Source organism: Centrocercus urophasianus, unplaced genomic scaffold, assembly GCF_019232065.1.
Source record: "Centrocercus urophasianus isolate 14NV4802_14NV808 unplaced genomic scaffold, USGS_Curo_1.0 seq_18, whole genome shotgun sequence".
Classification (NCBI taxonomy): domain Eukaryota; kingdom Metazoa; phylum Chordata; class Aves; order Galliformes; family Phasianidae; genus Centrocercus; species Centrocercus urophasianus.
The window spans coordinates 18,958,553-18,985,823 of NW_024884733.1; the positions used below are offsets into that span (position 1 = coordinate 18,958,553).

The 27,271-nt window shown below is 41.4% G+C and overlaps 2 protein-coding genes across 2 annotated transcripts; one reads left to right on the plus strand and one right to left on the minus strand.

The window, feature by feature from the left end:
• Positions 1-238: 238 nt before the first annotated feature.
• EBNA1BP2 (EBNA1 binding protein 2) lies at positions 239-4,874 on the minus strand. The gene is made up of 9 exons (XM_042819610.1): positions 4,783-4,874; positions 4,610-4,693; positions 3,244-3,410; positions 2,577-2,700; positions 1,900-1,989; positions 1,612-1,687; positions 1,266-1,356; positions 770-932; positions 239-515 (listed from the first exon to the last, which is right to left on the minus strand). The coding sequence occupies exons 1-9, from the start codon at positions 4,849-4,851 to the stop codon at positions 465-467; spliced, it is 915 nt and encodes a 304-aa protein (XP_042675544.1). The 5' UTR covers positions 4,852-4,874; the 3' UTR covers positions 239-464.
• A 79-nt stretch (positions 4,875-4,953) lies between these two features.
• Positions 4,954-27,252, plus strand: CFAP57 (cilia and flagella associated protein 57). The gene is given in 23 exon segments (XM_042819509.1): positions 4,954-5,110; positions 5,190-5,506; positions 6,490-6,776; positions 6,933-7,116; positions 8,434-8,586; positions 9,686-9,825; positions 10,144-10,309; positions 10,683-10,796; positions 11,280-11,492; positions 12,115-12,188; positions 12,190-12,286; positions 13,445-13,606; positions 14,061-14,216; positions 16,154-16,247; positions 17,147-17,337; positions 18,371-18,544; positions 19,882-20,040; positions 20,450-20,593; positions 21,696-21,812; positions 22,224-22,358; positions 22,442-22,585; positions 25,427-25,553; positions 25,814-27,252. Coding segments are annotated over 23 exon segments (3,717 nt in total). The 3' UTR covers positions 26,026-27,252.
• The last annotated feature ends 19 nt before the right edge of the window (positions 27,253-27,271 follow it).

Here is a 27,271-nt window from a genome sequence, read left to right on the forward strand (position 1 = left end):
AAAAAAAAGTGAGGATAGAATCCTTGTCTGTCCCAATTTGCAGCCTTACAGAAATAAAACTGTTTGTAAGACTGCTGCATTTGTCTTCTTATTGTGATACCAGCAACATGACTCAGAATTCTGTGTCCTCAAATACGTATCAACAGCAGCTGTGGAAAAAGCTGTCACAGCAAAGGGAAACGGGGCAGATCTCAGCCACTGTTCATAACACAACTAAATTCAAAACAGACACAGGAGCTCTATGTAAATTATTTAGTAAGTTCACACACCGAACATTTAAGTAGCAAACAACTCTTCAACAAAACGGACAACAGGAACAAATTAGTGATAAGGCACTAATTTCCACTGATTTGCTTCTTGCCACGTGGAAGCATTCAGGCTGCTCCACAGTCAGCTGCTTGAAGACAGCAGAAACACCTTCCAACGTGCAAAGACACAGGAGCCCCCCTGCGGAGCACAGTTCTCTAGCCTGCTCGGCTCTTCATTTTCTGCCGTGCTCTCTTCCCAGGTCTCTTCTGCAAAGAGAGAGTATAGCTCTATAGCATCAGTACCTCTGGAGAAGGAGTTTTTGGGAAATGTGGCAACATACAGTACTTGCTAAGTCCCCCACTTATTTCCCTTTTCAAACCCCAAACCAGTGCCCCCAGCCCTATCCATGACAAAATTACTTCCAATGCTGGAGGCACTCATCACATACTCAGGTGTCCCTCGCAGACCAGGGAGGGCTTTCCAACCAACGGCAATCACTCGCACTCAACATTTTACTTACATTGAGAGCTTTCTTTCCTCCTTTTCCTGGGCCTTTGTTGTGAGCCACTTTTGTCCTGAAGCTGGATACATCATTAAAACTGTCCTTTGTGTTCCACTTCGAACCCTTTTTCTTTCCGCCAAAACCAAACTTCTGATTCTTGTATCGTCTTTTGGCATTTGGTCTGAAAAACAACGCTGCTGCATCAGCACTTATGCACCTTTCCTCAGGAAGCCCTCAAGAAGGAAACAAATATCAGCAGACAGACTCCCATCAATTCTCATAAAAGTTTCCCCTGTGATCAAAGAAGAAATCAGCACATTCCAGGCTGTACTCCAATAGGCCACAGTTCTCCTCTCTAGAGATACAAAGTCGCTCAGGACTTATTTTTCACAAATAGTAATTTACACAGCTTCCTTGTCACACAAAACTCCTACAAAACTTGAAGAAAGAAAAAAAAAAAAAAAAAAAAAAATCAGAGATTCTGCCTTTAAATATCTTTCTTTTCTAATCTCACCCTTTCTTCATTTGTTGATTTGCACCGCCTTTTTTATTCCCCTGAGACGAAGTCTGTTCTTCATCCAGAAAATCCAGCTTGTCAGAGAGACCTGCAAGAGCAAGGACAAAACTGTTGCTCAGTTACCACCACAGAAACCAAGTATTCAGCCCAAATAACAGCAACAAATCACCCTCACTGAAGACCAAGGATTTTCTCTGCCACAAGTGTATGGTTCTGTGTAGCAGCAGCGTTTCAAGCTTTAGTGCTCAGCAGTAGAGATGACATCACATATCACAGTGCCTCACACTCCTGACACATCACTATTCCCATTGTACATTTGGTCTCTTAGACAAGTTAACTTTACCTTTCTGATACTTCTTGACTGCATTTAACATCTTTTTTTTCTCCTTTTGCCTTCTCTGTAGAATCTCTGTTTGTACCTGAGAAGAAAGGCAAAATGTTAGCATTGTTTTTTTTCTGGTGCTCCATACCTTCTTTAGGCCCTGGTATCCCACCGCTGTCTCTTTAAGGCAGCTAGACAAAAGACCAGAGAGAGTGCACTTTATCCTGCCTCCAGCAATCCCATTTTCTAAGCTTAGTTAGGCTCTAGATTCTTGTCACAGACAGGTCCCTTTTTGTAGCTCCTCCTCACCTTCTTGCCATATTTTCTCATGGCACGGAGCTGTTTCGCTTTCTCAGACTTCTCCATTGCTTCCTGCTTGCTCTTAAGCTTCTGCCGAATCTTTTTAGGGGAAAAGAAAAAAAATTAATGAGTAATGCAAAGGAAAGTGTGAGAACTTTAAGACGTCTGAAATCAGTAATTATGTAAACAATATCACCAAATGCAAAAAGAATATCTGTCTCAATCAGATCATTTCTCTATCATCATTGCTACAGTTTAACTCAACACCCACAACTGAAAACCACTGAGAGCTAGAATACACCAAATATAAATTAAGGAAAAAAAAAAAAGATCACATAAATGCCTCCATTCACTGCAAGTTTTATGGCAAATAATAAACACCACCAACTTCCCAACCACTGTTACATATATGAAGAAATCTCAATTTTCAATATTAATTATACGTGGGATGCAATGTAAACCACTCTTCTACTTTACACTTCCAGCCTGTTGTAGAAGTCTCCACACTGCACAGAAATACCTGTACAGGAACAAATTCCCAGCTGCAAAGGATTCAAACACAAATGTTGTCGCAGGCCTTTGTCAAAGAGATGATGGCAACTATTAAGGACCACACAGTTCATAGCTAACACAGGCTAAAACCAACACACAGCACAGGAATGAAAGCTACTGCTCACGGCACATACCTTCTGCATCTGCTGGTCTGACTTGGCCATCTCTGCAAAGTAATCATCTGGCCTTCTAGTAGGAACACGGAGCTTACGCAGCCTCGGTAGGGCCTCCAGCACCGCTGCCTGCGCCTGCCGGTAGCTGGGGAGACAGCACAAGAGCAGCTCTGTGACAGGGCACCAGGCAGCTCACAGCACTGACACAGGCTCTTCACGTAAGGCAGAAGATACCAGGATCTAACAAAATGCAATCTAGTATTCTATCATCACTCATACTCTAGAACATTCCTAAAGCAATTTGTGCCAGCACGGTATTAATGCTGGTATCCTTCTGCTAAGGTTTTATACATCATGCAAAACACACAGCAACAAGAACTACGCATCCACACACATAAAGGCATCTGCTGTCAGAGCCATAAGGTTGCAATTCAGAGACTTCCTAAAGACACCTCCCAGCAATGGATGGAAGTTTGCTGCAAGGGGAGAAATTACTTCCTGTCACAAAACAGCTTAAATATATTAGCACTTATCTGTAGCTATTTTGCAAAACATTTGGAATCATCAAATGTAATATAAGATGGGCCAAGAGCAATGCCAGTGATAGATCACAGCACTCATGTGAAACCAGACACGAGGCATGCAGCAGTATGTAGAGAACCTATGAAGAATCTCTTTTTACACTTACAAACTCATTTCTCTCTGGAAATCATTCTCAGGATCAACAGCATCTTTGTTAGAATCACTGTGTGAGACAGATTCCACAGTATTTGCAATCGGATCCAATGTCACATCCAGCCTTTCCACCCAAGCTAGCTGCTGCTTGAAATCGGACAGGCACTGCTTCAAACCGTCCTATGAAAGGGAAGCACAGCTCTGAGAAATGAGACACAAAAACAGCACTTCAAGTTTGGCAAAAGTGAATATCCAGGTCACAAAATAGGCTATTCCTCTGAAGCTGTTCGGTTATTCCCCAAATTATCACAGCAATTCAGGCTGGAAAGCATAAACATCAATGTTCTGCTTGAAGAAGGCCCCTGGTCAGTACACAGGGTCAATCACAGAAGGCTGGAAGGGAGCTCTGGAGATCATCCAGTCCAACTCCTCACTAAAGCAGGCTCCCTAGAGCAGGTTGCACAGGAAAGTGTCCAGGCAGGTTGTGAATATCTCCAGAGAAGCAGATTCCATAGTTTCTATGGGCAGCCTGTTCCAGTGCTCTGGCACCTACAACATAAAGAATAAGCCTTGCCCTGTCATTAGGCATCACTAAAAAGAGCCTGGCCTTGACGTGTCTGCCATCCCTTATTTTTCTAACAAGCTCCACATTCTTATTTCTATAAACTGTCTGTAACTATCCCCCTTTACCCCCCTTATTCTCCATCACTGTGAAACCTTTTTACTATCACTTACGGGGCCCTTCTCACCTTTCAGTCTCATCTACTTGATTCGCTTTTAGATACTTATAAGCATTAATGAGATCTTCTCTCAGTCTATCCAAACTGAACAGTCCCAGGCCCTTCCTCCTAAAAAAGATGCTCCAGGCCCATCATGATCTCTGTGACCCTCTGCTGGGCTCTCTCCAGCGGTTTCCTCTCTGTCTCAAACTGATGAGCCCAGAACCGGACACAGTATTGCAGTTACAGCCCCACCGAGGCAGAGGAGAGAGGTAGGCTCACCTCTCTCGCCCTGCTGCCTCCGCTCTTTTTACCGTACTCCAGAATACCACTGACCTTCTGGGCCAATGGGACACAGCGCTGGCTCACAGCCTACCTGTTATCCACCAGGACGCTCCGCAGAGCTCCCTTCCAGCAGCTCAGCCCCCAACCTGCGTCGATACACGTGGTTATTCCCCGCAAGGTTCAAACCTCGGCTTTGCTGAGCTCCCGTGCACAGAAGCCCGAACATCTCCGCGCAGCTCCTCGCCCGCCTCCACGCGCAGCAGTTCCCCCCACGGCCTGACCCAACCTTCTAGGCCGCAACGCCCCTCCATCCCCGCTCCCCGAACACCCCAGCGGTCTGCCCCCACCCCCCCCGGCCCGGCGCCAGCCCCTCACCACATCGTTAGACCGCTTCGGCCGCCCTTCCAGCACCACGTTGAGCCCCGGCTTCAGCTCGCCCTTCGCGAAGGCCTCTTGGAGCTGCGGAGAGAAAGCGCTCAGACCGGGCCGCCGCGCCCCAAGGCGGCTTCGGGCAGCGCTCCCGCTGCCGGCCGTAGCAACGGGCTCACCTCCGAGTCGGAGAGCGAGGAGCCCTCGGAATCCGAGAACGAGTCGGACTCGGAGCCGCGCCGCTCCATGCCGCCACTTCTGCCGCCGCCACTTCCGGGCACGCGCACGCGCGCCGCCGTCACTTCCGGCGGCCGCGGAGCCGCGGTTGCCACGGCGACTGCGGACGCGTCATGGCGTCGGTGGAGGCGCGGCCCGCGGCCGTGTTCGGCTGCCGACCCGGCGTGTCCGGCGGCGTCTGCTTCCTGCAGGAGCGGCTGGTGCTGCACGCGGCGGGGGCGGCCCTCGCGCAGTTCCACACCGAGCAGAGATGGCACAAGTTCATCCCAGGTGCCGGCACCCCGCCCGGCCCCGTCGCCGCCGCCCGCCCACGACCCGATCCGATCCCTATCCCTTCTCCTCCCCGCAGGCCTCGAGAAGAGCCGCGGTGTGCGGGCGCTGGCCGTCAGCCGCAGCCGGCGGTACCTGGCTGTTTCCGAGACGGCGGAGGAGGAGCCGGCCCTGACGGTGTACGAGCTGACGGAGGGGCCGCCGCGGCGGCGGAGGACGCTGACCGCCGCCGAGCTGCCGGCGCGAGAGGCGCTGGCCTTGGCCTTCTCCCCCGACGGCCGGCATCTAGCCGCGGCCACCGGCCCTCCCGAGCCGCGCCTCGTCCTGTGGCTGTGGGAGAAGCAGCGGCTGCTGGCCGCGGTGCGCCTCGAGGCCGCCGGAGGCGGTGTCTGCCAGGTAACGGTCGCCGGGAGCCGCCGGCAGCGGGAATCACAGAAATCACAGAATGGGCAGGGTTGGAAGGAACCTCAAGGATCACGAATCTCCAACCCCCCCGCCACAAACAGAGCCACCAACCTCCCCATTTAATACCAGACCAGGCTGCCCAGGGTCCCATCCAATCTGGCCTTGAGCCTCCAGGGACGGGGCATCCACAGCCTCTCTGGGCAGCTGTTCCAGCACCTCACCACTCTCTCTGTAAAGAATTTCCCCCTGACATCCAACCTAAATCTCCCCTCCCTCAACTTAAAACCATTTCCCATTTTTGAAGGGCGCTTGTGAACGCAAGGGGAACAGGCTGGATGGTAGCTGCCATATTTTTCTGGGGTATGTCTACAAGCAGACAGCCTGCTGTGTGTGTGAGCTCAGTTTGTGGCGAGAGGAGAGTGATCGTGAAGACAAGTGCAGCCCATAGTCCCATTAAGCGTGGAAAATCATGTCTAGCTACTCCTGCTGTCCTTCTATTGGGGATCGAGGTGATTAGTGCACTGGATCCATCAGCACACACCCATTTACACAAATTAAAACGCGTTATGGGTAAGGTTTGCTTTTCCCGAAATACAGAAATTCTTCCTGACTTCTAAGAATGGATGGTGCCTTTCTGCCTGGAAAACCTGGTAATCAGCAGTGAAGACGCGTTTTTGCCTTGCTTGATCCTGAAGGGCAGAGACAACTCCCATATTATACTGTGATTCAGGTGGCTTCTTAGATTAATAGAATTAATGTATCCATAACATCATGTCTCACATTGATATGCACAGTTCCAAAAGGGGGAGAAGTGCAAAGTGTATTTCTTAGTTTCTTCTACGTTTCTGTGAAACTTTTTTCCTTGTTTGTTTTCCTGTATCTCGTACCTCTCTAGAACAATATGATACTTGCATATGATAATTCCTGAGAGTAAACATAGCTGTGTAAAATAATTTCTCTCTCTTGTTCCACAGGTGAGCTTTAGTCCTCAAGACAATGCACAGATTTGTGTTACTGGAAATGGCTTTTTTAAACTCTTTAAATACAGTGAAGGAACTTTGAAGCAGACAAATTTACAAAAGGGAGAGCCACAAAACTACCTGTGCCATGCTTGGCTGTCTGAGGAGGAAATTATATGTGGCACTGCCACAGGCAAACTTTTCCTCTTTGAAACTGGAGAGCTGCTCTGGCAGAGAGATGTAGAATACAGAAAACCACCCAAGGAACTGGAAGAAGATGCACGAGCAAAGCATTATGAGAGGTAAATCTTTGCAGAATACTTGTGCATGAAGACTTGTTGCAGGCCATTCACTTCTTTCTTGTCCAGTTCATGAATAGGTTATAACATTTTTGATGCTGCTAACATTTTTGTTTTGTCTCTTTTATTCTGAAGACTTTATACATTTCTTGCTTGCAGTTGTTCTGATGTCTCTGGTGAACCAACCTCTGAAGACAGTGGTTCATTACAGGATTCTCTGCCTCAAATATCTGCAGTTGTAGCTTATTCCAAAGGCTTTGCATGTTCATCTAGCCCAGGAGTGGTTCTTCTGTTTGAGAAGACCAACGAGAAGGAAGTCTACAAGGAGAGTCAAGAAATCTGGGTAGGGGAAAAAAAGCTTTTGCAAGCAATTACAAAGCAGAGGCCTGTTTTTGTGGGCAGGAGGGCTGCTTCTGATTCAGTTATTAATAATAATTCTTAGCACAACATTAAAGTCCATTATAAGCATGAGCTAAGTGTTGTAAAAAGGAAGGGATTTGCCAGAGCTCACACTGAAACTCAGGGTCAGATGAACTTTTGCAAGGTAGCTCGCCATGTACCTTTATGTGAAATATGGTTGCTAAGGTTGCTAAGCTTCTGGAAACCTTTAAGAAACCTGTATTTATGGAGGCATTGGAGCTAAGAAGTAGGCTGCATCAGTTATGAAAAACTAGACTGATTGTTTGCTTTTTTCCAAGGCAATGCATCTTTCCCTTCAAATATTTATTATGGCTTTGGCAAGACATATGCACTCTGAAGTAATCTAGTAAGATTTCTAATTGTCCCATAGGAGCTGTGTGTACTGACTTACTGTGGTATCAGGATAAGGGCATTTTACTCTGATCTGGTCAAGACTTTACATTCTGGGCCTGGAAGGTCATATCTTCCCTACATGTCAGATCCTAGAAGTTAGAAAAGGGAATAAAAATCCTTTTTGTTTGTGGATATTTAGTAAATCTTCATCAACTTCCAAACCTTTTACACTAGAAATTGAAAGCTCTTTTAAAGGTGTTCTACTGTCAGCCAGCTTATTGCTTCCACAGTCGATTATTCCTCAAGTCTACAAGATAAGAGACTTTCTGCCAGGCACGTATAGGCATATATATGGTTTGCACCTGCCTGCCTCCAACTCATGGATTTGAGAGGTGGGTCTTGGAATCCACTAGCTGACTGGACACAGGAGCTCAGGTCTACAGGAGGAGGAGTTCATGAGTCTTTAGTGATGAAGCTCATGGTCTGTTGACCATCAATCTTTTGCAAATAGGATGCCACTAATTCAGGTATTATCAGCCTGAATGATACAGTACAAATAATGGTTATTCTGGAGATCACAGTTTCCAGGCAGTTTTCATTCTATCACTTTCTACTTTTTTTGCTTAATGTCTTTTTGATACCGATTTGTTTTTTAACTCAAGTGCTTAAGATTACTGCTGAAATACCCTCTGATGCTCAGATGTTAAAGGCACATTTCGGTTATCTTGAATGCTATTCCTGCCTGGCAGTACTTTTATGCTATTTGCTATCCAAGTATTCTTATTGATACTGCATATATACTCATTAAGGTGGTATTTCAGCAAAAGTGTGTGTGTGTGAGTGCAAGAATGCCTACTGCTAGGACATGGAGACCTGAAATACCCCATTGGATGCATTTCTTGTGCAGCTTCCTCAGGACCTGTTCACCACTGTGCCAAAGCTGTTGGGCAGACAGGACATTACATGCATATGCTTCAGCCCCTCTGAGGAAGCCATAGTTGTTAGCACAACTAAAAATCAGCTTTGCATGTTTACTATGCCCTCCACAGATTATTTGAAGGTGAGTGCAATCTTTACACATTCCACAACCAACTTATCCAGTAGGGGATGTATTGTAGAGGCACAGACCCTTCAGTGTCGCCTTCTGTGATGTGTTCTCCTGAAATCTATCAGCTAGGCTCTGAACCCTTAAAACACATCTCTGAATTGCACTGTGTGCTTCTCTGAGTGCTGTATTTCTGTATTTTAGTAGCCTCTTGTGGAAACACCTCTCTATATCCCTCTCTATATGCACACTAGATGCTATTCAGTAGAGGGATAAAGGATACTGCTAAGACTATTTAGGGATGCATGTCACTATCAGACCATAAGTAAGGTTTTAACTGAGGGATTTTTAGTGTAATTGTAGTAGTTTATGCTATACTGTAAGATGCAGAAACTTCAGCATCATAGTAAAGCTGAAACAGCCTTGGGAAGCTAATCTGACTCCAAAATAATAGTTCCTGAAGTTCTAGTTAGAAGTGAAACCTTTTTGTGAAGGACAAGCATCATAAAAAGCATTCCTTGTTTTGATGGAATTAAATAATACAAGGGCAGGAGTTGAACGTGTAATGAAATTGACTTTACAAAGTTAAATACTAACCTGCATAAAGTAATATTAAGAAGATCTCTATAGGGAAGGGTTTTGCAGTTATGGAATCTCTTTCTGCATGCATTCTATAATTGCATTAGTGCTTCACATCCAACATGGAATAGTTAAACATCCTGATTAATTTGCTTATTATTTAGCACATAATTATTTTTAAATATCTGTCAGACCACAAGATCTTAACTGAGTCCTTTCAGGTCCAGTTTTATTTGTTTATCTAACTTGTGTTTATTTGGACACCTCCAATTATGATCTGCTCTCGCTGGTATGTGAGATCTGTGGTGCTTACATATTCCCTGCAGCACTTTTCCTGATAATTAATTATAATGTTAAAATGATTCTAATGCTGTTATGTTTAAAGGATGTTCAGGCAGGAGCAGTGACAGGAGGAAGTGGCTTCCTCAGACCTATTAGATTACTTACACAAAGAGTTGTGATAGATTTCTTACCTGATTTACTGCCCACAGGGAAACATTTGTTGTTTTTTTTTTAATGTTATCATTTTTCTCAGGAAGAATCAAGTCATTTTGAATATCTACATTTCCCATTACATTCTGCTTCAATCACGGGTCTGGACGTCTGTATTCGAAGACCCATTGTTGCCACTTGTTCCCTGGACAAATCTGTTCGTGTCTGGAATTACAAGACAAAGTAAAGAGTTGTTTTTGTTTGTTATTACCTCCTGCTTTTTCATATATTGTGTTTAGCAGTCAGCAGCATCAATTTCATGTGAATAACAGAGTTGTTTTGATAAAAGTCTTACGTGGTGTGGGATAGGAATGGTCTTATTGACATGCTTTGGGCACTATGGATATGAGGTGCCTTTTAAATGTAGCGCCAGTAGTCCAAGACGTTTTCTGTTATTCAAGGTTTGTGGTAAAGCTGTAATGTGTTTTGGAGAAAGAATCTCCAGGAACATTCATAGGGAGTTTGCACCGTTCCATTCTGCACAATGGTTTTCTCTTTCAGCACTTTGGAGCTGTACAAGGAGTTCTGGGAGGAGGCATACACAGTAGCACTTCACCCCACTGGCCTTTTCTGTTTGGTTGGGTTTCCTGACAAACTACGATTTATAAGTGTGCTATATGAGGACATGCATGTTTTCAAGGATTTTCCTGTGAGTGAGTGTAGAGAGGTAAGGAATGATTCAAGTGTGGGACCGGGGAGCACAGTGGGGAAAAACATGACACAAGATAGCATCCTGTCTGATAGATCCTATAGGATTTAGGATATAAAAGCAAAGAGAACGTTTCCAACTATCAGAAAATGAGCCTGGACTGATGTGTAACTGTGGGCCTGGGAACCTTTGAAGGGGTTTGGTCAGAAATACCGGAGGACTGAATTTTATAGGGGAAAGCACCAACTATGAGAGTGGTAATATGCTGATTACGTCACGCAGCTTTCTTCTTATATAGTGTTCAGATATTAGATAATGTCATTGGAATTCATTGCATGACTTTTCATATCCGCTGCATCTACACTAATGTGTGGATATTTTCCTTTTGTAGTGCTCATTCAGTAATGGAGGCCATCTTTTTGCTGCAGTTAATGGAAACGTGATTCAAATTTATTCCTGTACCACCTTTGAGAATACTAATAATTTAAAAGGACATAGCGGGAAGGTTAGTAAACAAATCCGAAACACTACAACTCATTAAGTATGAGTTCTTGAGATGCATTTAGAAAAGGTAAAGTACAATCTTTGATCAGGAATGGACCCCAAAATTAGTGCTACAAATACAAAAAGTCAGCTTTTCTATTTAGTATATGTGTGCACCACATAAATCTGAAGAGTCTGTCCTTACACTGAAGAATGATTTGCACATAGCAGAACTAGGAAAAATATCCCAATAATGAAGTATAAAAATAAGATGAACTGCTTGTTATGAACTGCTTTGAATATTATAGAAATAAGCTTTTTTGTCAGCGTGATCATAAGGTAATCTGAAATGTTGTTGTGGTTTTTTTTAATGCTGAAATGGAATTAGCTGAAAAACATCAAAGTTATTTTAAGAAAAACCTAGAAATGTGATTCCAAAGCAGTTGTGGATTTACCACTAAAGGAACTTGCATGCTGTCTCCCTCGCATGTTTTGCTTTTGCCAGATATGTGCAGTTAAATGGAGTGCAGATGATTCAAAATGTTTCTCCTGTGACACACACGGTGCTGTGTATGAATGGAACTTATCAACAGGTAAAAGGGAGATGGAGTGCGTGCTCACATCCTGCATCTACAGCAGCATTGCCCTGCATTCTGATTCCAAAGTCATCTTTGCTGTTGGATCAGACCAAACTCTCAAAGAAATTTCCGAGTCTTCGGTGAGCTAACTTGTGCTGTGGGATTTTGCTAAGTTCTTTAGGGAGGGTGCTAATGCTTTGGTTTCCTTATCATCCATGGAACCCATTCTTGATTGCTACAATATTTGCTGGTGGTTTTCTAGTGTTCTTATGTCCTTCACCATGAAACTTGAGATTTTGTTGTAGTTTTTATCTTTCTAATTTTACCTTGATTTACCTCAAAATCTTCTAGTCCAGCAAACTAACTTTGCAATATTGTATCAAATCTTTTGCTGAAACATTAGTTCCAGTATTGGATATACCTCCGTAGACCACAGGGGTTTTTGTTTTGTTTTGGTTGTTTTTCTGTTAAGAACAATGCTAAATTGAATGCAATAAGCATTTCATTATTCGGAAGAGATTGACTTGTGGAACTTGGCTTTAAATTTTAAGACTGCACACGTATAAAGTTCAGTACTATCATTAATGATTTTACATTATATTACTATACATTTTTTTGTCCTGTAGACATGTAGATTCTCCTAACTGCTTTCTTTGCTGCAGGCAGCAATACGACAGCTGCTCATGCAGTAAGTAATTAAATAGCTTTGGGAAACTTAACGCAATGTGGTGGTAACATTTCTTTGTGGTTTGGTTTTTTTAGGTGCAGCATGAAGTGCCTGCCGTTGATGTTGTTTACACTGCAGTAGCTGTTTCTCATTCTGGTGACATGGTATTTTGGTACATCCCTGGGGACAGTACGAGCTATGAAGTACCCGTTACCTTTGTGCCAGGATTTCAATGAGTATCAAGCCCATGCTGGTGCTGTTACAAAGGTAGCACAGAACACTTCTTTGCCATGCCAATTGTACTCATCTCATTTAGCACCAATTCTCCTTCCCCTTTCATAGCATAATATGTTCTAAGGGTGAGCGTTCTTCTGGAAAGTGAGGATTAGAGAATTCACAGAAGTCTTGTCTTAAGAAATAGGCATTACTAGACAAGCAGGTTTTGGTTAAAAAAAAAAAAAAAAGGATTTAGTCATGAAGTAATCCTCAGTGCCTCGCACCAGGACACATAACAAGGCATATTCCTGGTGGAGAACTTTGTTATATCTTTTTCTGGAAAAAGGAAGATAAAACTATGCGGGCTTGGAAATCTGTTGTGAGAATGGAAGGAGGAACGAGATACATGCATTAAATGATTTGCTGCCAGGGTAAACAAGAGGTTGCAATGCCCAGTCTGATAACTGTAGTGTTTCTAGAAGGCTATTGAAGAATCTATGAAAGATGGGGACATGGTGAGTGGAAGTTCCAACCATGAAATATTTCAGTACACTTTTGGGAACCCGTGTGTTCTGCTTTCTTAAAACTGCTGATGATTTTGGTGTTTTAAATATCACTGTCAAATACAGCACCTTGACTTGGAGCTGCACAGTCCAACAGTAGGCTACATACTAGGCAATTACTAGAACCATACTTTCACTTCACTCACAAGCTGTGTCAGCTCCCAGGTACTCTATGCTAAGCTATGCAGTCAGAGGAGGTCTGCAACAGATGACTGCAGTTATTACTAGATATTTCTCAGTGAGTTTTTTACGCAAATTCAAGAGAAAGATTTAACCATCTGTTGCTCAAACAACTGCTCAGAGAAAAGAGGCTTAGGACCTTTGGAATTTTGATATGAATTGCCTGTCTGTGCTATGACTATCTAGAAGGTCTTGTCTGTTCCAGGTTTTTTAAATCTTCCTACAGCTTAGGGAACAGAAGTGGATCCAGTGTCTTCACAAGTTCCTCTGGATCTTCATTGCCTTCCAATGTTTTCTGGACCTGGCTGGAGCAGGAGTAGAGGATGTTGGGCTATGTTAATAGTTCCACTGCAGACTGTGGTAGAAACAACAGGGAATAAGCGGGTGGGAAGCAAAATGTGATGTAAGATCAATGTCGCTGTTCTTCCTCGTCTCTATTATCATTCCACTGTCTCTTCTTTCTAAGATCTCTGTATCAAATGATGACCTATTTCTGCTGACCGCCTCAGAGGATGGCTCTATATTCTTCTGGAAAGTATATAGTAAGAAGGGAATGACACTGAAAAGGGAAAAGGAATTTGAATATGCTGAGGAGGTGTTGATCATGAAATCCGATATAGAGGAGAAGGTAGGAGGAGCAACCTATGCATATGAACCATAAGATTCCTAGTTTGCAGTTTGTGAATTACATTTGCAAGATGTTTGTGACTAAGTGTGCCTGTATGGCCCTTTGTCAAGAGAACTTGCATGGCTTTCTTTGCAAGAGGAGGTTACAGCAAGTAGCTGAGCATTAACATGCAAACAGCACTGTATGAACAGCAAATGTAGAAAAAAGTTTTGACATTTCTCTAATACCTTCTCCAGTCACTTGTAGACAGTTTTAATGTGGTGGAGAATCAGCTGCATTTTTATATACTGTCTTGTAAAATAACAAAGGAAATTGCTTCTGAAACTTAATAGTCTGTCTTGGTGAAAATTCTCTAAGGCTGTCTTTCAGAAATAGTTAAAGCATCCTTAACAAACTGTTGCTAATGGCAAATAATCTCTCTGTTAAAAGTATCTTCTCATCCATGTCCTAATAGAATCGGGCAATACTAGACCTGCAAATTCGTGTGTCAGAGCTACAGACAGAAAACGATTACCAGTTACGTCTCAAGGACATGAGTTGTCACGAAAAAATAAAGGAATTAGAAGAGACTTTCACTCAGGAGCTAGAATCCCTTAAAAACAAACACCAGGTATGATTCATACTGCAGTTCCAAATACTAAGTCTTTCCCTTTTGAGTTAAATTCAAGCTTGCATTATGTATGTATGAATGCCACGAGGCATCTGAAGAATGGAACATTCCGTTCCAACAAAGGTGTTCCTGATATTTGTAAAGCATGAACCTACTATTTGAGTCAACTATCTTGTAAGTACTGAGGGGAAGCAAGAGGCTACCTGGGAGAGAACAGTTTCAGCAATAACTTCTGCCTGCATCCAAGGATCAGTAAGATCTATCATCTGTGGGTAGAAATGGGACTGTGCCTTAAAAGCTCTATCGCATGCAACTTGCACCTCCTATGGTTGTTCATTTTACTGCCTTATTCTTTATGCTTTGGTTGCCTAGCACTTTTAAAAATACTCAGTGATGTGTCTTGTATGCTTTTTGAAAACAGAATTAAACTATATCCTCTGGATTTCTCCTGTTCATATACTTGGTTTGTTTCATATATTGGTTTCTCTGTGGTCACGAGAGAGAGCTTCGCTAAAAGACAAAAGCCACAATAATTTCTCCCAGTGTCTTTCTTATATGTGCCTGCTAATTCTGTTCTGTCTATCCAGTGCATACACCACATGGTTGATCTGTAATTTTCAGGACCCTATTTAGAGTTAGAATGGAGATGATGCAATAGCAATTTCACTGTCAGTCAAATGGCTTGAGGTGAGAGATCACATACCATATATGCCATGATTCAATTCTATTATTTTCAGTAATACATTTTACAATAAATATTATCCAATCCTCGTGATTTGCTAGCATTTATTTTGTTGAGTTGTACATAGTCCCTTCAGAAAGTATTTCAGTTTGTCTCCACATAAAGTAAGATTCCAGACAGAAAGCTTGCTGAGGTACTTATCACTTTAGTTATTCTATGGCCTTGTTATAAAAGTGTTTCTTTTATAACTCTCTTGTCTGTTGGCTCTGCCAGTGTTCTGATGAGTTTCTGATCTTGATTTTTTTGAGAAATTTAATTACTGATTTTGAAGTTTTCCTTGAGTTGTTCCTTAGGCTCTCATGCTTTTCTCATTGTTCTTTTGCATTTAAATAGCCTGAGTTTAAACTTCTCTACTTTTCCTCATTTTTATATAGCTTAACCTTTAAGAAGGTCACCTGTTCACATCTTATGTATTCATTCCTTTAACTGAATTTTACCTGTGCCAATTTTCGACTGCATTTCTTTAGGTCTTTTCAGAATTGTTGTTATCTTAGCTACACTGAAACTTCTTTAGGCTGGTTGATTATAGGCTTGCAAGCAAATGCTTTTGAAGGTGAATAAAAGTTCCACTCAGGCAAGTTGTACTTCCTCTGTGAGGATCAGTATGTATTAACCTGTGGTGGCTCCCTCCGAATTTTCCGGGAATTTTCTCACTCATCTTTTTCCGGTGGTGTCTTTTTAGAAGATGAAGTAGTTTGCAGTGGTAGTAGAACATGCAAGCAAACAGCATTCAAACCTTGCTTTTGGCTAGTTTTGTCATTCCATGCAAATGTCAGTGCTCTAGGGCTTCAAAGTTGCTCCAAGAGAGCAGCTTGGATTTTGGTATCTGCACAACAATTTGCAGAACTATGTATTTTCCTCAAGCAGGCACACACAGAAAAGTGGAGGCTTTTGTGACTCACAAAATTTTCCTGTTAGCTTAGGATTATACAATGCCCTGTATTATATCAACTCCATTGCAACTTTTCTTCAGCTTTCCTTAGTATTGTAATTTTTAATGGTGAATCTCTGGGACAACCCAGCTTAATACTACATGGCATGCTTTTCTAGTGAGAGATTTCAAACATCATTCTGTTGTGTGTGTGTTCTCCACCCTTGGCAAAAATACAAAGGATTTAGACTGCTTTGCTTATTTTTAAGCTTTTGAGGTTTTTTTTTTGTTTATGTTTTTGTTTTTGGTTTTTTTTTCTCCCAGATTTTACAGGCAGAGAAAGACGATCAGGAAATGCAACACCAGCTTCAAGTATCTGAGCTGATGAATAAACATGCCAAGGAGATGCGAGACCTAGGTTAGACTGCAACAAGCTTTTGTCACTAGAATCTTCAGGAAATGCATTAGATTATGTTGTGAATGCGTTTATCACCATGTGCAAGAACACAAAGAATTTGGACCTGCAAGTAATGTGATGAGCAGGGATTATCAGAGTGCAGGGTAAAAGGAAAAAAGGCACGTGTGTCATATAGGCAGAGTAGAACAAAAGTTGGTCTAAACTGCACTCATGACCAGAAGAATGTGCACGTGGGCATTTTATCTTGGATGTTCTGTTTCTGAGATCAGTAATTTCCTCACTGTACAAGACTTGTGATTGCTTTACTGCTCAACAACCAGGCTAATTAGTGAACAGTGTGTACAACATGGAAATACCTGGATCCCAGACTCTTAATCAAGACAAAACAGAAATACAGCACATTAATACCAAATATGAAGTCCACTCCGTAGCAGTTGTGCTTATACGTTTCTGTCATGGCTGGCACTCTCAGGGGAATGCCTAGATTGACTGCTATTGATTTTTTGTAATGGTAGACTAGGGGATTTTGGTGCAGGCTTGGATTTACTCAAGCTGAAACATTTTTTTCTGTTGCATTCTGCAGGGATACAACAGAATATTCAGAAGCCCAACTGAGAAAGGGGAACGGCAATTTTAGAGCTTTATTAGTGAAGTGATAAACAGTAAAAGGAAGAGCAGGAAACCCAAGGGATGATTTTCTGATGTAGAATTTTGTATGGCCATAGAGCCTAAAACCCCTGTATATCTGACAAGGAAAGCAACGAGTTGTTTGTAGTGTAATTTACTGAAACCAGCTGCCAAAAAGACAGTAGAAAATAAGACATTGATAATAGTAGAAGGATAGGATATGCCTCTCTTTTCTATGAGTTTTATCAGTTCCATATGTTTCCTGTTTCCAGAATCTGACAGTAACCAGAAACTGTTGATGGAAAATGAGAAATACCAGGAGCTGCAAGTAAACTCCCAAAGGATGCAAGAGGGATATGAGAAACAACTGCATAATTTGCAGGAAAGCAAAAACAGGGCTCTAGAAGAGCTAACAGATTATTATGAGGAGAAACTTAATGAGAAATCTCTTCTGTTAGAGGAGGTAAGAAACCTGATTGGCAGTTTGAATTGTTGAGTATCTTTCTTTCCAGCTGTGACGAAATATTTCCTAGAGGAGGGAAAGTTGGCACTCTCCACACAATTCCTAACCTGCCTTTAACCTTTGGGGGGGTAGATATGTAAATATCAACAGAACAGTAATGAGGAAAGCCCTAACTGAATTACCAGCTTTTTTGGACTTCATACATTCAGTAATCTGCTGAGAAGAATGTCCTTGGATATCCTCAGCTTTGCCTCTGTCTCCTACATCCAGGAATTCCTTCTTATTAATGTGGGTTAGAAGTTACTGCTATTGGATAAAGATTAAATCACCTTGTTCTAGTGAAGAGATAACATTTCTAAACTGGTGGATTCTCCTGCTTACTGAAATCACCAATGTCACCAAGTCCCTGAGGCTCCTGCTTTCATAGTTTGAGCAGGAAAAAAGGAATGCCCTGAGTACTTAAGTGAAACTCCAGCACCTGGAGGTCAAAGATTCAGCCAAATAGGGGCAGTCAGATGACTGATGCTGATATAATAATGCCAATAAACCCCTTAAGTGTTACTACTTGCATCCCTGTGTTGCAATACCAACTTGGAAAGAGTGTCTGGAAAGAAGGTGAGAAGAAAGTAATACAGAGACTGATGCAAAGCTGAGTGTTTATTGTCCTTAATGCAGCAGAAACAGCAATTTAGAAAGGTCTTCTCAAGAGTTACTTAGGTTTGCATTTGCTGTTGTGAGAACAAGTTTGCAAGTTTGGCTAGGTTTTCAGATATATACATTTTTGATTTATTTTGTAGACAACGTTAAGCATCTAAGCCTTAAGAAGATTTTTTGGTGTTTATCTTAACAGTTTTTAAAGTGACTTTAATCCCCTTAGAACTTGTTAGCTTAAATGCTATTGCTGCAATTGACGCTGAAGAGTCCACTAAGTACAAGCCCTCCCAGGAGAAATACATTACAGACAAAGAATTCTCCTCTTCCTTATTGGCCATCTATTGTTACCTTCTCTAACGTTTGCTTTTCCTAACTGCAGGCAGAGGAGGATATGAGGCAGCAGCTTCAAGCACACGAAGAAATTAAGAAACAGATTGAGGAAGATGAAGACCGAGAAATCCAGGATATCCAAATTAAATACGAGAGACGGCTTGTAGAAGAAAAGGAATCAAATCTGCAACTGAAAGGAGAAATAGGAGTCATGAATAAAAGGGTATCTCTTATCTGTGATAGGATCGTGTCTGCACATGGAGACCTGGTGCCAGGGACTGAATGTGTTTAATGATGTGTGAAGACCAATTAACATATTTTGTAAATATTTAGATTTCCATATGAGAACAGTTGCTCCTTTTTTTATCCGTCTGAATATTTCAGAATATTTGATCAGAAGAAGCTGTGTGCTGGCTGAATGCTGATATCCTTAGAGATGGATGATAACAGCACACCTGCTCTATCAGTACACTTCCTTTGACTGTCGTAGTTTGAAATCATAAACAATAACATTGTTCATCCTATGATGGGAAACAAATGAACTTTTAAATTTTTCCAAGATCTGATATGTTACTACATTAGAAAAACACTTGTATTGCTTCTTTTAATGCTGTACACGTTATGTTTTGTACATATCAACATTTTTTACTGTTCTTACTCTAGGGTTTTGAAGTAGACATAGAAACTTTGGCTCTTTGACTAGCTGGAAATTACATTTTCCTAAAGATACAGAGGTTCTCTGACTGCATAACATCTTTTATCTTGGTACTGCGAGTCAGTTCTTATGCCTTTTAGACACTGAGAATACCTTTGTGGGTGTTCACATTTCTCCAGCACCATTTCCCACTTCTGACCTCTTGGCTTTGCAGGGATTTCAAGAATATGAATCAGGCACCTATCAGCCTACTTTTGTCATCATTAGACATGTATGACCAATGATCAGGGAGGCTGAAAGTAATTTTCCATGACTTGAGTGTTATTTGAAGCTGACACTTAGGCATAATATCCTCACACTTCCTGCTTCTGAATGCCAGTTCCTCACTGTCAGACGACTCATTTTATCATTGCTTTCAAGATTCAGACTATTATGGGTCAATATTACAGAGATTTCTCAACCATTTCAGAGATCAATTTCAATCAAGCTAATTAGTTTGCAACTACTTTCTCCTAATCAACATGAAATTGGAGCTGCTTTGTTCTTTTTTATGTGTGAATCTTTGTCTGCTCTTCTCACCTCCTTCTTGCTTTCAAAGAACATCTGCCAAGATTGATTTCTCTGCACATGGTTTGTAACTTCATCTCTTAGTGAAATGTGCCTCTATGATTTCTCAAAGCCCATCTTCATTCTCACTGTTTTCCCAACAATATGTCCATCTGTCCTTCAGTTGTTTACTTTTTCTAGATGGTTCAGGACATTAAATGTCGTTCATAAAATGGTATTAAAGTGCTTTTATCTGTTAATCTGATACCCTTTATCCTGCAGTGTCTACAAGGTATCTTAGAGAGTATGATGGTTAAGAGATGAACAGCTTGCAAGTTCTTCCTTGTTTGCCTCTCTAGTTGAACAGCCTACAGAAGGAGCTCAAAGAACGAAACAGTGACATTGAGGACATGAAACTGGAACAGCAGAATCTGGAAGGTGTAATTAAGTCGTTGGAGAAGGACATCTCAATGCTGAACACAAATATCGAAAAGAGAACTAACACTATTCAGGAAAAGGTGAGAAACTGGACAATTGGCTGAGATCATTGTCTCCCTCCCTTAATTTAATACAAATTATTTTAGTAGTATGGTGCTCTGTTAGCATAATGTGCAGGAAACTCAGTTTTAACTTCAAGAACTTGCAAAGTCTCTAGTTTGGGACCTTAATGTTTTAAGCTTTCCTTCAGAAACTCAGTATAGGGTGCTGAATTTCTCATCCCCCGTTCCTGAGTTTGTAGGATTATCCGTAATCTCTGCATTATTTCCCCCCTTGCTTCCCACCCAGTACGAGTGAGATTTGTGACTAAAGTCTGGACCCCCTCTAGATATGTGACTGCTGTTTTTGCCCATGCTGTATTCACACCTCACCTTAAGGATCTTTGAGAGCACTGGGTCTGATTCGAGTTCCTGTATGTATTTCTCCCAGGAGAAGCATATATATGACCTAAAGAAGAAAAACCAGGAATTGGAAAAGTTCAAGTTTGTACTGGATCACAGAATAGAGCAGTTTAGAAAGCAAATAGAATCACGTGAAAACGATATCAAAATAATGAAGGAGCAGATCCAAGAGGTGAGTAACACCATAATTAGGCCCCTGCTACTGAACCCTTTGGCTGGATATGTGGATCACCAGGCCAGTCTCATGGAAGTCCCTCTGTTTGTTCCCTGAACTTCTTTCTAAGACACATAAACATTGGTTCAATAGCTTTGCAGCTAATAAAAATACTTTGACACAACATGTATTTAATTTTACATCGTGTGCTGCCAGTGACCAATCCTGGTAAGTTCCTGTTTCAGTGTTTTATTCAAAATTGAGTAATATAATGTTTGCTTAAAAATAAATGTCATTTTTATATAGTTGCCCTGCACATACCTTGTAGAGTTTGCAAGACACTGCCTTTGCTGATCTGGAGGAAGAGGGAGAGAATTCCTCTCAAAAAGTTGCAGACATGCAAAGAAAACCAAATTCAGGAATTAGATCAATCAACTAATCCATGGAAACTTCCCATGTGTTCATAATTAGCTTGCAGCAAGTTCACTTAGGCAACTTATTCATGATATAACCTTAGTGTGACTTATCCACTGCTAATCACTGGCCTGTTTGGTTTCATACACCTATTTATTCAGAATGAAAGCCTTTTAAATAAATGTAAGCTAATGAATATCTTATGTGCATGTCACACTAGCACAAGGAAAGCTCTATCCTCTCTTCTGGTCATATTCTCATGTTAGTAAGTGCTGTAGCACCCTTAGGTGCTTTTTTTGGCCAATTTTTCTACAGTTTTTCATGCATTTGTTTCTTTTCAGTATCATATGGTTCTTGTTGTTGCACTTACTGTTTCCGGTATTGATAATTTTCACCTAACTCGTTTTTATTCAGATAGAACAGTACAGCCTTAGCCCAACTCAAGGAAATCAATAGTCATCACATCACTTAAATCTGTAATCTGAAAGGGAGCTGTATATCCATTTTTTTCCTCTTTTCTCTGTATTCTGGCAGAGGGCAGTGTTGTTCCAAAATTGATTTGTTTTGTGTTGTACGCAATTCAACCTGAAGGGGGATCTCCTCCCTCAAGTCTGTATTTCCAACCCCTGATTTTTCCCATTACGTGTTGTTTTTTTTCCACAATGTCTCCACTTAATCTTAATGTCCTCCCTCTGCTTCCTTTCAGATGGAGAGGGAACTGGAACAACTTCACAGGGAGAACGCACAGTTGAAACTAAATATCACACAATTGCAACAAAAATTAAAAGCAACCGATAAGGAGTTGCACAAAGAGAGGCAGAAGGTAAGGGGTACAGCCACTGACCAGTGGTCCCAGTGATCCACAGTCCTGGATAATGAAGTTTGTGGGGGTGTAACACTGCAGAAGCATTAATGTGACCAAAGAGGTCCTGTGGGGGTGCTGTGTACAAAGCCGAGGAAACAGGAGAGTCTATAAATTGGGGGACAAGGCAGAAACCTTCTAAGTCTGCAACCAAATTAGCAAGTTGATATTAAAAAAAAAATCAGTTATTTATACCCAGGTTCAAGCAACACATTCTCCCAGATTTAACAGCACAGTGAGGAAGCTGTTTTTAATAAAGTATTTTTAAACAACTAAGTTTGAGTATATATTAGCTTTCACCTTTTCTGCTAGATTTTCTAGAAGATTGAATGTGTCAGAGCCTACTGTGATATATCTCTATTACTATTACAGAAGCAAAATATGGAAGCTCTCATCAAACGATTTAAAATGGATCTTCATAATTGTGTGGGCTTCATTCAGGATTATAAAAAACTGAAGGTTGGGATCCGTGAGCTCTACACCAAGTATGTGCAGCAATTGGAAATGGTGAGTTAGAGACTTTGCCTTCTCTTTGCAGATGAGTATCTATGATAGTGTATTTACTGAGGCAAAACTTTGTGCTCTCTCAGGTAGAGATGGAAGAGATAGACACAGATTTGCAGCAGGAGTACATGAGACAAAGAGAATATCTTGAGAGGAATTTAGCAGCTCTAAAAAAGAGAGTGGTGAAGGATCAGAAAATCCACCAAGCTGCTTACACGCACATCATGCAGGTAACAAGCCTTTCCTTTTGTTATAGGGAAGAAGTTGCACAAAAGAGACCTCAATCACCATACTGCCATTAATTCTTAGAACTTTAAAACAGTTTTGGTTTGCTTCCTTGCCAGGAGCTACTAGGGCTTTCAAGTGTTTCTATTCAAGGACAATCTTCACTGAGCTACTAATGGCCTACAATTTTCTGGACGGAAAGAGCAAGATCTCCAGTGCCAGAAATCGCTGCTGTTTTGCAGATATTTTTGTTTGTCTGCCATTTCCCACTTTTAAAGGGGATAGGCTATAATGCTGTAACGTTAATGAAAGTACAGTGATAATAGCAGGATGGCACAATCCTAGGCTGCAGCAAATGTGAAGAAGCCCAAATGCAGCCATGGGCACAGAAACAAAAGAAGAAAAACTGCTTACCTTTGAAATGCCTCCAGTAGGCAGGGATCTCCAGAGAAGTACCTTCACCCTTAAATGAGATCTGGTAAGGAGTGGATCCTGGCTTCACCCCTTCTGGTTAATTGCATGCACCTGAGCTCCCCTGGGTTGGCCCTGCCTTCCCACCAGGTGCTCAATCACTGTTTCAGGCTGTGACTTAGCATTTTTGCTGCATAGGGCATCTCTGCTACCTGATTTTTTAAAAAGTAATTAATGGACTTACTTTATTTCAAACAGTATTTTTAATTGCTGCTACTATCAATTTGCACCTTAAAACCAAGCTGCATTTACTATGTGGCACTGTTTAGGAAGTAATTTTGGAGAAAGAAAAAATACTGACTTTATTTTGTCATACAAGTCCATTCCTACTGGTCTGAATTCAGAAGGGCTTTCAGCTGTTCTCATCCAGATGTTCCAAGGAAGCTCAGAAACACACAGTTATTATTCCAATTCATATCAGGATCTCTTGCTCAGAATCCTTGTTCCTCACGAAGCAAGATAAACTTATGAGGGCTGAGGCCAAAGATCCAGTTTGTTTTCATCTGGAAATGGGAGGATATGGAGCCCCACAACGAACATCCTGGGAGGACAACACTTTCACAGTCTCTTCTTACCATAATCTCCTTCTGCTCAGTCAGCGTTTCCTTTTCCCCTCACTTTTCTTCATTGTTACTCTATTACGCTTCCTCAGGATCGCTAGACCTTAGTCCTCACCAAAGTCATTTGCATATTGTTATTTATCCATAGTGCCTCTTCAGGTCCGTGCAGCAGCAGTCTTCTTCCTTGGCCTTATTATCATTATTTTTTTCACTCCTGTGAATTTGATGTTTCCTTTTGGCACAACACAGGGTGGCTTCAGAAAAGAACCTGAAGAATTTTCCTGCAGGAATAGGGTGACAGATGGTGCTTATAATGATAATACTCAATGTCTTGGACCAGTAAGCCTAACATGAAATGATGATTAAAACTAAATTAATAAAACATCTGGAAGATGAAGATATCAAAGGTTCTAATCAGCTTGGTTTCTTTAAAGAAAAAGCAGTTCTCTGAAGTCTAGTAGATTAATGAGACTTTACAGCCAGGAGGAATTATCGTGGTCTTCCAGTCCACACAGGAGACTTTTAAAACTAGTTTAGACAAACTTTTGTCAGAGCTTGCTTTGAACAAGTAAATGACATCCTGATGGCCTTCTAGCTCTGTATTTCTAGTATTCTTCAGTCATGCTTACATTTTCAGAGCTGTGCATTCCTCTTTGAGTGACTGTTCATAGGCATATTCCATTTATAACTGCCGCAACAGATGATTAGAACTGCCAAGATAATTTTAATTGTTCTTACCAATTGACAGTTGCTTGTTCTTGCACTGCTAGTTTTCCCTCCAACCTCCTGTATTTGTAATGACTTCTTTGATCACATGGATACACAAGAACAGACATACTGGAAAATCTTGAAGTAACACTGCTTGAACTGAAGTATTTGTAGGATCATCTTTTCCATCATGGTGTCATCCCTGTCTCTGACAGTCAGCACTGCAGGGACTCACTAGGCTGTAGGTTGTGTCCGAATATCATATGCAGTTGTTTCTGTTGGTCTCATCCTCGATGCACTTGATCAGTCCCTTTTCTGAAACAATTTTTACTTTGCTGCAACATCCTATGACAAAGTTTTGCAATGAGCATTTGTTTTAATCCACCACATGATCGTTTTGATGCAGTGCAATCTTCCAGTTAGAATGCAAAGATTGAATTAAAAGCTAAATCTGTCTGGATAGCCTGCCTCTTCAGAAGGGTATTACCAGTGTTAACCAACAGCCTCTTTAGCACCCAACAAGCCAAACAAGACATTTCGAAGTAGCTGGAATTACCTCACACAGAATACTGTGTATTTTGCTAAGAAGTCAACAGTAACAACTGATAGCAGCATCAAATTCTGGGCTGAGTATATAGATGATGTCAGTCAGAACTGATGAAAAGGTCTTTGAAGATCTGCAAGGAGATAATGATAATTTAAGTGAATAGATACGTGGTGTAAAAGTGAAAAGCAAAATAATGCAGACTGAAGGGAGAAATGGGAATTGTACATCTTAATTCTGAATTAATTAGATAAATCCTAGAGCATTCTCGAGCTTCTCTGTGGAACTGCAATGAAGATGATGTCTCAGAATGCAGCTGCAGTCAGAAAAGCAAAACAAATATTAGCTTCTTGAGCTTACGTGATTGTGTCATTTTTATTTTATTTCAGATCTACTATAGCCTTATCTGAAATGTGTGACGTACTGATTGCTCTAGCTCCACAAGCATACAGTATCTTCTGCTTGTTACACTGGCTTTACACTGTCCAGTTTCCTTCCCAAGGACGTGTTGCTGAACCAGATAGTACCTGTGCTTTTCCTCACAGAGTATATTGGTTTTGCAGGAAAATGTGAGTCTGATTAGGGAAATTAATGACTTGAGACAAGAACTGACAGTGGCTCATACCCAGGTACATGACCTCCAGTCAGCACTAAGATTAACTAAGAAAAAACAAGCAATTCAAGACACGGGTGAGTAATGCTTCATTTGTGTCTGCATGCTGTCAGAGCTTATTCCACAAGCCCTCTTTGACCTTAATGAACAATTCTGTTATTATCTCTGTATTGTTCCAGTTTGTCTGCCTGACAGTACCTATAGCATTGTTGTGGTGAACACTGCAAAATGTTACTGTTTAGCTGTACTCCTTCAGTCCTGAAAGGTGTCTTTCTTTGCTTATTGCCAACAATTGTGAGCTAGACCTTTACTCTGTCCTCTCTGTTTTATCTTCTAGCTCCCTCCAGTGAAATGCTGTCAAGCCCAGCTGTACTGAGGTTGAATGCGCAGAAGGAAAATGAGAAAATCATAGAAATGCAGCTGCTTGAAATCCAGCATCTACGAGACCAAATTCAAGAAAAGGGGCAAGGCCTTGAAGCTCAGCCTCTGTTACATAGAATGTTTCCTCAGCTGAGTCTGGAAAGAAGCCACAAGGCACATCAGTACTGACCTGGTTCAAGGACACCTTATGTTGTTATATTCTCCTGGCAAGCTCAGAAATCCAACAGCATAGATTAGACTTGCATTATCACTAGAAGTATTCCTGTAGCACTCACTGCTCAGGACACAAGACACCAACCTTTCTTCCCTCCTTCTTTCCTGCCCTTTCCATGAGTACTTACCTCTCACTTAAGAACGCATATTCTGAAGTCTTTCTGCTGCCAGGGAGCCAGGTGAAAAAAATAAATACATTTGTGTTAGAGCAAGCTTGATCTTTGTGCCTTCATTGGGCAGTTACACACCCCTGTCTTTAAAAAATAATGTGTCCTAGTTGAGAATTGCTAGTCAACTCTGTAAGCTCTGTCTGCTAGAATTCTAATTTGGTGTCATTGTGCTGCAAAAACAATAGCATCCTTCATTTTTCCAGAACTGGCTTGCCTATATCCATACAAAGGGCTGCCTGTACTTATGACAGACATCACTGCTATTCCAAGGACGTATCCAGTCACTGACTGAAAATCAGTTACCTTGTGAAAGCAGTCTTTGGCTAGGGATCGAGCATTCCTAGCTGGAGCCATGCTCAAGCCCCTGTCTCATTTTGAGAGATATGTTGGTCCATTACAATCATTTCAGCAAGACTCCAAAATGTGCAATAAAGTCCAAATCTTATGTCATAATTCATGTATTAATTAAATAAATTCATCTTTGCTTTTTTCCCAACACCTGCAACCACTTCAGTTCAAATTTGCAATGAAATTCTCCTAAAATGTCACTTTTCAAAATGTTTACATAAAGGAAAAAAAGAAGGACTCCTTTCTCTGAAAATCAGGGAAAAAAGAAAGTTTTCCTTATTGGGTCTCAGTGTATGATACATGTCTGCCACACTGAGGAACACTGCACATGTATCAGAAGTTTGTAGCTACTTTATGAGCATGGAAACTATATGGTGTTGTAACAGCCAGCACGTTGCTGTTTCTGTTTCCTATCCTGAATCATGGAGAAGTGACAAGTGCTTTCTAAATATTAATGATAATATTACACTGAAGATCATAGTGTCAAGGCTGGATAACACATAACTCTAGAGATACTAGACTCTTTTCCACTATGGTAAAACAGATGGTTCCATGAGCCCCCATGACCCAGGATGCGTTAGTTGCATGCTTTGTCCTCGAATGTGGAAATAAAATTTCTTTAGCCTTGCTTGTCTCATTTTGCTGCTTTAACTGCATGAAGTATAAGTTTGACAGGAACAAGT